Source organism: Felis catus, chromosome B4 (assembly GCF_018350175.1).
Source record: "Felis catus isolate Fca126 chromosome B4, F.catus_Fca126_mat1.0, whole genome shotgun sequence".
NCBI lineage: Eukaryota > Metazoa > Chordata > Mammalia > Carnivora > Felidae > Felis > Felis catus.
This window is the reverse complement of record NC_058374.1, coordinates 672,391-688,502: the sequence shown is the minus strand read 5'-3', so window position 1 is coordinate 688,502 and position 16,112 is coordinate 672,391. Positions and strand designations below refer to the sequence as shown.

Genomic DNA, 16,112 nt, shown 5'->3' with positions numbered 1-16,112 from the left:
AGGCAATGACCCATTACTACAAACATAACGGCCTCTGTGAAACTTAAGTGCTTTCTTTCCTTTCAGTATTAATTTACAATATACGAGGTGACACCAGATAATAGGCAATCAGATGATATTTGGGGAGGGAAGGGAAGCATTAAAGAAATTTGTATGCCTCATCTATAATTTCATGGATGGAGAAAGGTAGTTTTTGGCTTTTTATTTTTTGTTTCTCTTGTTACAAGCACTCATGTTAGGACAAAGATGAAATGTGCAAACTTTAAATTTTAAATATTCATTTTCTCTAAGATCCAGCTCAGTAAAAGATTACCCCAGTTCCCTGCAATTTTAAGCTACAAGATCAAAGCTAATAATTTGTTATAAAAGTTATATATTGAAAAGAAATAATGAAAAACACAATTGGGAAATATTTAAGAAAAAATACGCAGGACTAGCACCTGCTGTGTCAACCCTGTTCCCTAAATTCAATCATATACCCACTGGCATAACCAATAGATAGATAATGCCTTTAAACAGTAAATTAAGCTGAACAAAACCAGCTCAACAAGGTTAAGAAATAAATTTCACATCAAGGTAGTATGTTTTATTTCTGAAACAGTTCTGTAGTTCTTACATTCAGATCTATTTTAAATGTTTCTTTGTTAAACTCACTTGTATTCACCTGTTGTTTTTTTAAAGATCTGTTGTTTAAAGGTTAAAATCTCTGTAAAACCTAAAAATGTTTTAAAATTTGCTGAAAATGCAACAAATTCTCAATTAAAATTTATTTAAAATAATACCCTCCACTGATGTTACTTTTACCCCCTGAAAAACTCCGGAGGAGCATTAACAAAAGATTTAAACTACTGTGCAAAATTTCTTCACGAAAAGTGTTTAAAGGCTGGTGCAAAATGGGAAGCAAATTCTAAACAATTTTGGCTTCTTGGAAACAAAAACCGCTTTGTCTGAGAAGAGTACTCGTCGCTGGTGCTCCGCGAGACCCGCCTTCATCTTTTCCGGCGACAGGTGCGCTTGTGCTCGGCGTGCCAGTGCTCCTGCTGGCACTTGATGGAGCAGTAGGACGTGTTCCAGCAGCAGTGGTACATGGCCTCCTCCTCACAGTTGTAGCACTGCAGACGAGAAATCAGGGCCGCGTTTAAACTCGGAGAGTGGTTAACACTGGAGACCTGCGAAGCTCTGCTTTTAAAGATTTTTGTGGCTCAACCTTCAGCCGTATCACCAAGAACATCAAGTATGCTTTATGCACCAAGCTGAACGGCAGGAACAACAGGGCAATGGAAGCTGCAGCATGTAGTCAGCAGCAAATGTGAGCTTACCTGGCACATAAACCTCTCACCTCTACTGCTCATTCCCATTAGCATACAAACCTAAATAGGATTCTGGAAAGATGGCAGGGCAGGAAGCACCAGGAATCTCTCCCCATGTGGACAACTGCATTGGTAGAATCAGTCTTCAGGAACTATTTTGCAACTATGGAGTCTGTTGAAGGCTGGCTATTCCCAGGGTAAGTTGTGGACAGTAAATTCTGGTTAATTTTAGTCAATTTCAGCTCTTAGCACTTTAGCCGCTGCCCCCTACCACCAGCTGCATGGTGGCAACAGTGTATATGTAAAACTAACTGCACATAAGAGTGCATGTCTAAGGAAACACTCAGAAAAGACCCGAAAAGTCCTTAAGTTTATGCCTCAGACTGATCCTCAGCACAAAGCCTACAATAAAAATCAGCGAAGCTGAAGAGGGGAGAAGGGAGTTCTAGAGTTACCACGTTATTAGCTTCCAGTGTCCAACCATAACAACAAAAATAACAAAAGGCATACTGAGAAAAAGGCTGTCCCTGAAAAGGCCCTTAATGGCAGAGATGTTATCTAATTCTTTGAGTATCTTTAGGACAAGTGTTAAAGAGAAATGTGGAGAGAGTTAAAGTTAACAGGGTTTAACCCTGGGATCCTGGGAGATTGTGCCCCGTGTCAGGCTCTGTGCTGAGCATGGAGCCTGCTTAAGACTCACCCCATCCCCCACACCTGCCTGTCTCCCCAGCTCATGCTCTAAAATAAAGAAATGAGAAAGAAAACCCAGAACTGGAAAGTCCTTTAAAGCAAAACACTGATTCTCTAGAGGAATTCAAAGACAGATCTGAGTGAAGACAGGACAACGGAAAATTAACAAGACAGAAGAAGAATGAGCAGAACCTGAAAGACCTTGGGGAACACCATCCAATGCACCAAGATACTCCTTATGGGAGTCCAGGAGGAGAGAGGAACGCGGAGAGAGAACGTGAAGACATAATGGCTGAAAACTTGCCAATCCGATAAAAGATATGAACGTAAATATCCAAGAAACTCAACAAATTCCAAGTCAGATGACCTCAATGAGACACACATCAAGACACATTTTCTCCAAATTTTCAAAAGCCCAAGTTAAAAGAGAATCATGAAAGCAGTACAAAGAAACAAACTGTCACATGTCAAAGGATCATTAGTATATCACCACCAGATTTCTTACCAGACCAGGAGGCCAGAAGACTGATACATTCCAAGTGCTAAAAGAGAATACTGTCAATGCAGAATCCTATATTCAGAAAAACTGTCCTTGTAAAAGCGAAGGATAAATTTTAACATTCCCAGATACACAAAAGCTGAGGGAACTTGTGACCTGCCCTGCAAGAAATACTCAGGTGAAGTCCTACAAGGTGAAGTGATAATAAAGAGTTTAGCAGAGATAAATTAGAGCAGAAAAACAGACAAAAATCAATGAAATCCAAAGATGGTTCTTTGAAAACATTGACAAAATGGACAATCTTTAGCTAGATGGACTAAGAAAAGACAGAACTCAAATTCCTAAGATCAGAAATGAAAGTGGGAACCTTACTGAGGATTCTACAGAAATATGAAGGATTCTAAGAGTACCATTAACTATTCCACATCAGAAAACTGAATAACCTGGATAAAATGGAAAAACTCCCAGAAGCACAAAACCTACTAAGACTAACTCAAATTTAAGCAGACTGAATTATTAATCTCAAAAAAACACTGGATTTGCTGGTGATGCTAAATACTAGCACATAGTTAAACAAGAATAGCAATTCTTCCCAAACTTTTCCAAAAACTGCAAAGAGGCAGAAACACTTCCTTTATTATTAAAAAAAAAAATTTGGGGGCGCCTGGGTGGCGCAGTCGGTTAAGCGTCCGACTTCGGCCAGGTCACGATCTCGCGGTCCGTGAGTTCGAGCCCTGAGTCGGGCTCTGGGCTGATGGCTCAGAGCCTGGAGCCTGTTTCCGATTCTGTGTCTCCCTCTCTCTCTGCCCCTCCCCCATTCATGCTCCGTCTCTCTCTGTCCCAAAAATAAATAAACGTTGAAAAAAAAATTAAAAGGAAAAAAAATTTTTTTAATGTTTATTTGTTTTTGAGAGCAAGCATGAACAGGGGAGGGGCAGAGAGAGGGAGAAACAGAATCCAAAACAGGCTCCAGGCTCTGAGCTGTCAGCACAGAGCCTGATGCAGCAGGACTCGATCTCAAGAACTGCGAGATCATGACCTGAGCTGAAGTCAGATGCTCAACTGACTGAGCCACCCAGACACCCCAGAAACACTTCCCTAAATTCATGCTATGAATGCAGCATAACCCAGATATCAAAGGCAGACAGACACACTACAAGAAACAAAATCTATAGATCAACATGGCTTATGGACACTGGGATAGAATCCTCAACAAAATATTAGCAAATGGAATTCAGGAGAATAGAAGGATTATACACCACCAAATGGATCAGTGTAATATGCTACATCAACATAATGAGGACAAAAAAAACACATGATCATCTCAGCTAATGCAGAAAAAGCATCAGACAAAAATGCAACACACCGTTTCATGATAAAAATCACTCAGCAGAAGAGGAATAGAAGGAAACTGCCACAGTATGAAAAACCCACAGCAAACATCAGAGTCAGTAAGACTGAAAGTTTTCCTCTAAAGTCAGGAATAAGGCAAGAAGGCACCCACTTTTAACCACCTGTATTCAACTATAGAAAGTATAGCCACAGCATCAGGCAAACAAGAGAGACACCCCTACTTGAAAAGAACTAAACTTACCTGGTTTGTATATGGCTCCATCTTTAGAGTTTTCTATGCATAAGACTCCACATCAAAGCTATGAGAACAAATGAATTCAGCAAAGGAGGCGGATGGAAGGTCCTAAAATCAGTTGCATTTCTAACAGGAACAATGAGCAATCTCAAAAGGAAACCATGAAAAAAATTCTGTTTCAAATCAAAGACAACTAAAATAAAAAACAGACTTAACCAAGGAGGAGAAAAGCTTGCACAATGAAGACTGCCAAACACTGCTGAAAGACAGTAAAGACGTAAGTGGAAACACATCCCATGTTTGTGGACTGGAAGAATTCATATATCATTGAAATGTCCATATTACCCAAAGCAATCTACAGATTCGGTGCAATTCCTATCAAAATCCCATTGACCTTTTTTTCTGATATAGAAAACCCATCCTGAAATAACACGTGCAATCTCAGTGGACCCTAAATAACCCAGATAATCTAAAACTAAGGAGAAACTGGAGGACTCACACTTCCTCACCTCAAACCTACTACACAAAGCTAGAGTAGGCAAACCACGTGGCATTGGCATAACCAGACATACAGACTAATGCAATCGAAGAGAGAGCCCAGGAAGAGACCCTCACATATACAGCGAAAGGGTTTCTGACAAGGGGGCCAGGACCTCTCAATGGGGAACCCGGTCTTTTTAAACAACACAGCTGGGAAAACTGCATCTCCGCACACAAAGGAGGCGGCTGGGCACCTCCCTAACAGCATATACAGAAATTAACTCGAAATCGGTCAAAGACCTAAATGTAAGGCCCCAAACAGTAAAACTCTTGGAAGAATATGCAGCACAAAGCTTCACAACACTGGATTTGGCAATGATTTCTTGGATGTGACCAAGGACACAGGCAACAAAAGAGAAAAAAGAGAGTGGGCTTCATAAAAATTCTAAAGTTTTGTACGACAGGAGACACAGTCTACAGAGTAGAAAGGCAACTCCCAGACTGAAAGAAAATATTTGTGAATCGTGGATCTGGTGAGCAATTGCTATCCACAAGAGATACAAAACCTGTGAAACTACCAACCAACCTGATTCAAAAATGGGCAAAGAAGTTGAAGAGACAGGTCTCCAAAGATACAAGAATGACCAATAATAAGCATGAAAAGACGTTGAATGTCACTGATCATCAGGGAAATGTAAATCAAAGCCACAATCACATACTGCCTCGCACCTGTCAGAATGGCTACTATCTTGGAGAGAATTTGAAACCCCATGTGTGCACTGTTGGTAAGAGTGTAAAATAGTATGGCTGCTGTGGAAAGCAGTAGAGTATTTCCTCAAAAACTTAAAAACAGAATTACCATAAGATTCCACAGCCCCACTTTGGCTACATACCCAAAACAACTGAAAGCAAGGTCTCAAAACGATGTGTCCACCCATGTCCATAGCAGCACTATTCACAACAGCAAACACATGGACACAACCCCAGCGTCCATCGACAAGTACACGCACAGCTGAGTGCAGTGCATATGCACAGTGTAACGTTATTTACCCCGAAAAAGAAAAGATACCTTCCTTGTGCCACAACAGGGATGAATCTTAAGGGCATAATGCTAAGTGAAATAGCCAGTTATAAAAAGACAAATAGAATGGTCGCAGTCGTGAAGACAAAACAGAATGGTGGTTACCAGGAGCAGGGCGTGAATTATTTAGCAGGTAAAGTGTTTCCGCTTTACAAGGTAAAAAAGTTGTGGTAGTAGTTGTACGACAGGAGTATATTTAATACCACTGAAGTGTACACTTAAAATTTACCGTCTTCACTGTTATGTGTATTTAAGCACAGTTAAAAAATACTCCATCTTACATCTCTTTCAATAGACCCCCCCCCCGTTTTTCTGCTCCCCTTCACAAACTCCTTGCAAGAATTGCCAAACTTCCTACTTCCAATTATTCTCTTTCCTTTCTTTCTTAGTCCGAAGGCACTCTTTCACTTGTATCTCTCCACTGGATATGCTATTATCAAGGTCACTTTTGACCCAAAACTAGTGCTCAGTTCTCAGCCTTCATCTTATTGGGCAACATCTGGAGACATTTTGATTGTCACAACCTGGGTGGGGAGAACAGGTACTCCTGGTGCCCGGGGATGGACACTGGGGATGCTGCTGAACGTCTATGGTACACAGGGCAGCCTGTGTACAAGAAATTCTTGGCCCAAATGTGAACAGAACTGACGGTGAAAAACTGGTCTACACAAAGGTGAAGAATTCATCTAGTTTGGGCTGTTTGGACTCGGGGAACATAAACACTACAGTTTCAAGCTGAGTTGGCAACAGAAAAGTGAGACCCCAGACACACACAGTGAGGATGAACCAGTACTGGCAAGGAAGAGAAGGATGCACTTGGTGTCGGCACCTGGAGGTGGTCCATACAGACAGAATGACCTATAAAGGTAGATGAGTCCCAGGGATGGGACCAGGTGGAGCAGTCTACATTGTGGTACCTAAGATTCTACCCTCGTTCTTCCTCATTGCATATGCTGTACTTTCTTTTTTTTTTTTCCAACGTTTATTTATTTTTGGGACAGAGAGAGACAGAGCATGAACGGGGGAGGGGCAGAGAGAGAGGGAGACACAGAATCGGAAACAGGCTCCAGGCTCTGAGCCATCAGCCCAGAGCCCGACTCAGGGCTCGAACTCACGGACCGCGAGATCGTGACCTGGCTGAAGTCGGACGCTTAACCGACTGCGCCACCCAGGCGCCCCTGTACTTTCTTATCAAAATCAATCTTTTGAGATGTCTCCTGTGATCCTTACTGCAATTTCAGTAAAGTTATTAGAAAAGCATGGACAGCATGTTTTAATTTTGGAAACAGCTGAAATGAATCCCATCTGAGTTTAAATCCTGGGCATGTGCTAATTACTCATGTGAGTCTCGACCAGGTGTTTTCACTTCTTTCTTCATTTCCCCACCTTTAAATCGTGTCTTAAGCAGTGCCATCCTTTCTGTCAAGTACCCTGACATTTATTTAGGCGTGCACTCCTTCGTTCTTGATCTCTCCCTTTCTTTGTGGGTGTACTCCAAGAGTGTACTATCCGTACCACATTCTGTTGTTAGTATCTCATCTTAACATCCATTTTCTGGCATCTGAAATACTTTGGCATACCTACATACTTTCTGTCCAGCAATGTTCTATTATTTTGTAATGTGAGATTTAATTGTATTTACCCATCTACCAGACATGACAAGCAGAGTGTTTCTTTAGTCACTCTGTTCATAATCTCATAAGCTCATAAAATTCCTCATTTAAAAAATGGGTATAAATGAAAGCAATCTGGTGTTGATATGAAAACAGATGCACAGCTCAGTGGAGCAGAGAGCCCAGAAATAAACCTGCACTGTCTGCTTGATGAGTTTACAACAAAGGGGTGCAAGAGAATAGAAGAAGGCAGTCTCGTCAATGAAAGGCAGAAAACTGGACAGCCACGTGCAGCAGAATGAAACTAGATTCACTTTCGTTGCTCAAACACTGAAGTTAACTCAAAATGGATTAAAGACTTGAATGTAAGACCTGAAGCCATAAACCTCCTAGAAGAAAACAGGCAATAAAGCTCCTTGACATCAGTCTTGGCGATGATTTTTTTGGATCTGACACCAAAAGCACAGGCAACAAAAGTAAAACTAAACAAGTGGACACATCTAACTAAAAAGCTGCCGCACAGCACAGGAAATAATGAAATGAAATGGCAGCCTATGGAATGGGAGAAAATATTTGCAAATGCTGTATCTGACATATGTGGTTCAGGCCCCAAATAAACTACTCCTACAACTCAATGGAAAAAAACCAATCACCTAATTTAAAAAAATTCTAAAGATCTATGCAGGTCCCTGTCTCTCATCATCTGGGAAATGCAAATAAAAACCACGATGAGATGCCACCTCACACCTGTCAGAGTGGCTAAAATTAACTGAGGAATCAATAGGTGTTGGCGAGGATGCAGAGAAAGGGGAACCCTCGTGCACTGCTGGTGGGAATGCAAAGTGTTGCAGGTGCTTTGGAGAACAGTGTGGAGGCTCCTCGACCAATAAAAAAACAAAACTACTCTTTGATCCAGCAAATCCCACGTATGGGTATGTGTCCAAAGGAAATGAAATCCAGATATTGAAAAGATACCCATAGCCCCGCATTCACTAAGTGTCCATCCACGAATGGGTGAACAGAGAAGATGCAGTATGTACGTACACACAGCAGCGCACCGTTCATCCCTGAGAAAGGAAATACTGCATAGCATTATTTCCACGTGGACTTAGATAAACATCAGGTCTAACAGCACAGCTTCTGCTCGTTCACAGCTGGAACATGCTAGAAAAAGCAGTGTCCTCATTCCCTACTCCAGCCTCCTCTCCCATTTTGATCCTTTAGTAAACTTATGGGGGTTCTTCCCATATATCTACTGCCCACTTTCTAGCTTTCTCTAGTCTTTGCATGAAGACAGAATCATGGACGTAGTGTTGGGGCTTCGTGCTGGTCATTATTTTGAGCACACCTTCATTCCCATCTAGTGATATTTATCTCATTCATCTGCTTTTCCTATCAGGTCATCTTTACAGAGTCTCCTGAATTGTACGTCAAGTTCCCCTTTTTCTTTATCAGAGTATTTATAATGTTTACTTTTCTGAGGAAACATTTACTGTAATGTAAAGACCCTCTTCAGAAAATGGTGGGATGAGCACTGGGTGTTGTATGTAAGAGATGGGAATCTACCCCCCAAACCAAGAACACACTGTATACACTGTATGTTAGCCAACTTGACAATAAATTATACTTTAAAAAATGTAGTCTGGATCAAATGAAGAATCACAAAACTTCTTACAGTTACTTATTAAAAAGAACAAGCTAGGGGCGCGTGGGTGGCTCACTAGGCTGAGCATCTGACTTCGGATCAGGTCATGATCTTAGTGTGTGGGTTCAAACCCACTGGAGCCTGGGGCCTGCTTTGGATTCTGGGTCTCCCGCTCTCTCTGCCCCTCCCCCACTTGCACTCTGTCTCTGTCTCTTAAATATAAATAAACATTAAAAAAAAATTAAAAAACAAGTGATGAGTTTTTGGGAGTAAAACGTTTCCACCACCAGTTAGCTGAGATGGGTGGACACATGCGCCCAGAGCTCCTGTTCTAGGGGAAGACGAGAGTGACAAACAGGACACTGTGAAAGGGGACAATTCGTCAGATTCTAAGTGGAGTTACAGACCAGTGAGCTGTTACGATCAAAAAGTAAATCGACTGAAAAGAGTCTAATGGATAAACGCTGGGCAGCAAAATGTGAAAATCTTTAACTTGCCGTTGGGATGCTGACATTTATAGTCTCACGACCGAGAGGTTGGCTACCAGGAGTTACAGGCAGACGGAAGAGCCGGCCAGCTTATCCACATACGTTCCCCGCACAGCGGACATGTCACGTGAACTAGATGCACTGAATTTGTACTGACACTTCACAATCCCAATTTAACAAAATAATCCTGAGCAATACTCGTCATGTGGCTTCACAGATGAGAGGACTTTTCAATAAAAATTTTAAAATTAATTAAAGCTGGTAATTTCACATTTGATCTTACTTCAGGTATGAACTTTGCACGTTCCACATATGTCTTCCTGAACGGATTTTCATCACATCTACAGTACACTGGGTGGTACATTTTCAGAAAAACACGGATACTTACCCACTGCTTCTTCTTGGTCTGAGAAATCAGTTGTTTGTGCTGTGTTGCTAGCTTCTTGATTTCTTCTACAAATTCTTCTTTACACTTTTCCTTTACTTGCTTACATTTCCTGTCCATCTCACCCTGCATATTGGCTACAGCTTTATTTACAGCTTGTCGTTTCTCCTCTTCCATTTCGGAACGGAGCTGAAATGAAAAGGTCAGCCCGTAACAGTCTGCCCTCAGCTCACACGGACCATCACCCTGAAGAGAACCCTAACACCGCGTCTACTTCGAGGATACCCCTCTTCCTTCCAACCCATCAAGAGCTCCCAACGCCTTCGATGAAGAAACACAAGTTATTACTATTAACTGAAATGTTATCAAAGGTGTCTTATTATGTTCCTGGCTTTACAAAGGAGCAGCCTGGAGGATGCCCACGTGAAAGCTGCTAATAACCCACCACGGGAAAACTCTCGTCACACTCAGGGTCCTCGTGGGGGGGGGGGGGGGCTTTACCTTTTCCAGAGCTTCTCGTACAACTCTTTCCGTTTCTCGCTTGTGGTCAGACTTCATTCGGTCTTTAAAGTCATTGAAAATCTTAGTGTATTTGTCGTGGCACATGCTTTGACACACTCCATCACCGGTGGTCTGTGTGCTTCGGTGCAGCATTCTTGGTGAAGAGGCACTTAACTTCTTGGTCTGAGTGGACACAGAAACCTTTTCGATTGGCTGAGGCATCGTGGGGATTTCCTGGCTGGAACTCACGGCTTCAGTTTCAGGCTCTGGTTCCTAAAGGGTAAGGACAGTGCTCAGATGTGAAACAAAGCCACCAGTCCGCCAGTTCAAGAACAAGCTCTGTTAGGATAAAAACACAGCGATACACATAAATAGCCACGTAATAAACTACGGTTAAGAAACCTGGAATTAAGATGGGAAATTCTGTTATGCAGATTTTACCACAATTAAACCCTCAAAACTTCCATTCAATTAATAGAGACGGTAATTCTAAATAGGATCTTCATTTATAATGTCATTGCATATAATACTATGGTCTTTGCTTTTCAGGTAGCCTAAGCAAAAATATTTAAAACTTAAACCATTATCAGTTTAGACTCACTTCTTTGGACTAGATCATTAACAGATATCCTAAAATTCTAAACCACTTCTCACTAAGTATTCGGAATTGTGCTAAGATTAATCCTTGGATTTAGAGCATTAACAGACTTTATCATTTTAAAAGGCTGAGCTTAACCCTCGTTTCCTCCAGTTTTTCAATGTTGACCCAATTGATGTAGTGGACAAGTGCTTTGTTTTTAATCATGCTACTAGAAAACCAGCAGAGTTGCAGGAAATGCAGCCAAGTGCCCTCCCACTTAGCCAGACTTGGTCTGAGATAGGAGACTTCTGGTTTGTGTGTGGCTTATTCTACTGATAGAAGACGGGTTCCAACCTGGTCGATGTTATCTGACGGCAGTGCCTTTTCACAAGTGCCGTACGTTGGAGCCAACTGTCTTGACCATAACTTGGGAGATACTTCCTGTTGCAGTGCCACCTGGACACTGCAAGGCGGGCCACTTACTTCCTTTTTGGGTTCCACACTCTGATTACGTCGTCCTTTCTTTGCTCTTGGTTCTTGAGTGACCTTTAGCTGTGGGCATCATAAAAACAACAGCACATTACTCCAGATGCTGTGAAACACTTCTGTGCTGACAACACTGGCCATGGCCCACAGGGAAGAAGCGAGTAACCCGCCCCTTTTTGCATTTAGCACACCTGCGGCCACATGGTCACCACCCACGGAACTCCCGCACAGGTGTGGTGGTGGGCACTAATGTGCCTACGGAAGAGAGGCAGGATCAGGGTTGCTTATCTGTCTGCCTGAACTGGTTTTGATACCTTTGGCAGAGCCCGTTACCCCTTTGTACGAAAGGAAGGAGAACCGTCGGAACGTGCACTGGCAGCGCTCACGCTCACCGTGACTGATGGGGACACCCACCTGCTCGTTACTGGTGGAGGAGATGCTGGACTCTGCCTCCTCCTCTCCTCGGTCCTCATTCTTAGACTTCCAGAACCTTCCTTCGCGAAGGAAGCGCTGGTGCAGCTCCAACTCGTCACAGGCCTTCTTCCAGCCCATGCTGCGCTTCACATGCAGCCGGTGGACGTTGACCGTGATGTCCTGGATATTCTCAGAGGGAATCCAGGCCCTTCAAGTAACCGCAGAGATACAGTTAGAAATTCCCAAAACGGCAGCAGATTCTCCCCACTGCAAAGTAGGCCTTGGGAGATGCTGCGATGGCCGGGGGTGGGGTGGGGGAGGGGAGTGGGAGACCCACATGGAGGAGGAAGGAGGGGACAGGTTCTCAGAACAGGGCTGACTCTCAAATACCTCAAAACCCCTCAGCACCGTCACGGCCTTCTTCAACCCGGTTAGCCTGTTCCTAAGTCCTTTTTCCAGCGTCTCCTCCCATTGCCACTCCGTTACTCAAGACTCGCTCTGTGCAGACCACAACTACAGGTGTGTGTGTTTGCAGATACGTGTGCACAAGATGAGGGCAAACGCTGCCTCCCCATGTTACGTTTCATCACATTCAGACTCGCAGCATCTACTGTTCAGCAGCCAGGTGCTCAGGTAGGAGCGTAAGGTTCTCTGCATTATGTGTGGTACTGACCCAAAAGTACCGGATGTAAAACTTGATTTAGTTCTCGAGAAAGTTTCCCTGGGCACCAGTCACCCAACTGGACTCCACTGTGTGCCAGCAGAAGGCACTGCAGCTCCTCCAATAATGCACGGGGCCGCTACCAGGTTCCGGCCTCATTGGACCGCTGGAGGAGACGCTGCCCAGATGCGCTGGGTAAGAGCTATGAATTAGGGGCCGGAGTCCCGGGTGCAAACATCCTAGTTCTAGGATGGCACCTGCACCCACACAGCCTCTGCCATGAAGGCTCTTTGGGTTTGTCACAACTGTGAAGGGACAGGGTGCTCCTGAGAGGAAGACAGCTGCGGCCGGGCCTGAAGGACAAGGACGATGTATACCAGGTCCCATAAGAGGAGCTACTGGCAGAGGGAATGTCACAAACAAGACCAAAAACAGCAAGGTGCACGAGCCACAGTTAGGGAGACGCTCTCTGGAGCAGCCAGGACAAGTGAGGAACAGCACACAAGCACCGAGAGACTGATTCTTGTCTGTCTCCTGTTTAAACGTGTGCCGGGTCAGCTCCCCCTGCCCCCCATTCCGGCCAGCAGGGACGGAGTGTCACAAACACCGGCCTCAAGACTTATTCCAAAGGGTCGAGGGAAGCACGGTGCACACACACAAACCACAAGTGCAGACTTGGAACTCGCTTGTGCACGTGAGGCCACAGGCTTTCCAGATCAAATATGCCGACAGCTGGAGCCGTGACCTGCCACGAAGGATCTGTAAATATTACGTCCACAGTGTCTCATCTGACATCAGTGCTTCATTAGGCCCCCTACCAAAGTAAACTACACTTTTTGAAGAACTGTTTTTGAGACACATTTGTGTCACTAACAGTGCTGACTACCTGGAACTAATTTGTGACCTGTTGGTATTTTTTTTTCTCCTTAAATAATCTGTTTATCCCTTGGATACAAGAAAACTGATTCAGGCTGCTCTTAACATGAGACATAATTAAGCGTCAGTGTGGTTCACACACACGTTCCCAGTCTCCTATAATCCCCTCCATGACTGCAGGGGATCAGGTGCCACTTTTAAAGAGGTTCTCTGGTTATCTCTGGCAATCCGATCTACAAAGACACCCTACAATTCAGGGTAAGTCCAATAAAAAGAAGCAGAATCTAATTTGGCTCTGTCTGCACATCTGTCAATCCTGAAGGCTCTGAACACACGCGGAATCAAATGGCTCGGTAACCTGATGGCAAATGAGCTCAGAATGGTGTGCTTCCTTCCTGCCTGTAGCTCCCTGCCGGCTCCCGGGGCCCCTGGCCACCTGCAGCAGAGATTCAGCCTTGTTGACACAGACCGCCCCACTACTTTTTCCTCTGGCAGGCCAACCGTGCAAATCCTAGCAAAACCCCGCTTCCAGTGAGTGGGGTCACAGCCACCTTTCTTCCTGGTCACAGTTTGCATAGGCCCTGGGGAGGGGCAGCACACTCTGTGCCGAGCACACAGTGCGGACTAGTGTAAGACCATTGATTTATATACATTTTCCTTCTCCTGCCTATGTACGAAGATAGGATGAACTGGCAAAAGAACACTTATTGGTAGTGATGCTGCCTAACAGTATGAATGCACTCAACACCACCGAAATGTGCACCTGTAAACAGTTATGACGCTAAAAACAGTGTTAGTGAAAACTTGCTGCTAGGCCTTTATTAGCCATCTCCTCTTGGTTGGTAACATATTGCTTAATGAAAACTCATTATTATAACTGTATAAAGATTGCTTTTAATAAATCAAATATGCCAGTAAGATACAGTGTAACTTATAAGGTATGTCCTCATCACTCATTTAGTTCAAGTATTTTATTAGGCACACTGTAACCAGAGAAGGAAAGGAAAAGATTCTGAATTTATAGTAATATTGTAGACCTGTTAAAGTTGACTCTTGAACAACACTGGCTTGAACTGCAAGGGTCCACTCATACACAGACTGTTTTGACATAGGACAGGGCTGTAAATGTATTTTCTCCTCCTTTACTGTAAGAATACAGCATATAATACATGTAACATACAAAGCAGGAGTTAACTTTACATTATTAGAAAGGCTATAGTTAAGCTTTTGGGGGAGTCAAAAGTCATAGGTGAGTTAGGACTGGGGGGGAGGCTGGCACCCCCATCCTCTTGTTCAAGGGTCAGCTGTATTTTCTAAACTAAAGTCCTCAGAGAGCCATCTGTCCAGAATTTTTTAGATTTTTTAGATGCCAGGAAGTAGTAAGTTTGGAAGAAAAAAAAAACTCTCTGGAAATGGAATTTTATGTTGTAATTTTCTGTTCAGATCACAAACATGCCAAGGACCCAAGGAGATTACCTGAAATATTATTTTAAAATACTATCTGCATTGTATAATGAATGACATAAGACAAATTAACTCACATTATCAAAATACCACTCATGGTTGTAGATACTATAAAGCTGTCGGAAAATGGATGAAAAAATTTGTAATCTGCTAAAAAGTTCCGATTATCAGTTCTAACCTAGTAGTGTGTTTTTTTTAAAAGTAACTGAATTCTTGGTTTCTCTAGGTTAACTAATGAAACTTCTTCCCTGTTTGGATATTTGTACTATAAGCTGACTTTTATTAAGTATTTGCTGCACACCAGGCACCATGCTTAGATCAGAACGTACCAACATTTCTTTAACCCTTACAGAGAAACTCTTCCAAGATGTGCTACGGAAGCCCTCATTTTACAAGTGAGGAAACAAGGCTGAGAGAGACTGAACACCGTGTCTGAGACCAGAGCAGGACAAGCACATGCCAGAGCACGAGCCACGGTGGAGCCCACCGGCCCTCTCCACTGCTATGGAGGCCGCCCTCCGTACCCCTGTCCAGGCCTCCCCACCCCTCCATCCCCGTTCTGATGGGGCACGGTAACAAACCCAATACAATGTGCTGCTACTTCATAATCCATACAGTCAAAGCATTCATTCTGTAGTCAATGGTGGGATTACCCATGTTTCCTGCCTTGACAGCATCAGCTAGGGATGCATCTATCTCTGAAGGAACGGAACTACGTTTTTGGAAACTTACACTATCCGTAGGTTTCTTGCCACTAAACTTCTATTTAAATTAAATGAAGACTAAAAATTCACTATGGAGAGGAATAAAGTCTCTTGTACCATAGTTTCTCACAGTGATGACAGTTACATAAAACCCTCACAACTTCAGGCACAACAGACATTTAAATACTTGGAAAGGCCTTTAGATCATGTAGCTGACTTGCTATTTTTCCCCTTTACTTTTAGTATCTGTGAGCTTTCATCACTGTCCAGTCACGGCTATTAATGACAATGTTACTCAGAACAATACTTTAAGGCTTTGATATCACAATGAAAGAGGCAGCTATAATTTCATAGTATGGTTCACATTCTTTGTATGAAATACGTAACTATGCAAAAATAAGTTTACAGGGGCGCCTGGGTGGCTCAGTTGGTTGAGCGTCCGACTTTGGCTCAGGTCATGATCTCGTGGTTCGTGAGTTCGAGCCCCGCATCAGGCTCTGGCTGTCAGCTCGGAGCCTGGAGCCTGCTTCGGATTCTGTGTCTCCCTCTCTCTCTGCCCCTGCCCCACTCATGCTCTCTGCCTCTGCCTCAAAAATACATAAAAACATTAAAAAAATTTTTTGTAATAAAAAAATAAGTTTACAGTA

General features: G+C 43.3%; 1 protein-coding gene across 15 annotated transcripts in view; it reads right to left on the bottom strand.

Moving 5' to 3' along the window:
- Positions 1-571: 571 nt before the first annotated feature.
- ZMYND11 (zinc finger MYND-type containing 11) overlaps positions 572-16,112 on the bottom strand; it is a 134,745-nt gene continuing 119,204 nt past the window's right edge. For 10 of the 15 annotated variants that reach the window (XM_045060782.1, XM_045060780.1, XM_045060779.1 and 7 more), the window contains 5 exons: positions 11,761-11,968; positions 11,215-11,412; positions 10,281-10,553; positions 9,783-9,968; positions 572-1,112 (listed from right to left, as the gene is read on the bottom strand). In XM_045060782.1, the coding sequence (XP_044916717.1) occupies positions 990-1,112; positions 9,783-9,968; positions 10,281-10,553; positions 11,215-11,412; positions 11,761-11,968 (988 nt within the window). In that variant the 3' untranslated portion in view covers positions 572-989. The remainder of the gene's footprint in view (positions 1,113-9,782; positions 9,969-10,280; positions 10,554-11,214; positions 11,413-11,760; positions 11,969-16,112) is intronic. The other 5 variants (XM_023256260.2, XM_023256265.2, XM_023256266.2 and 2 more) reach the window with 1 other exon arrangement.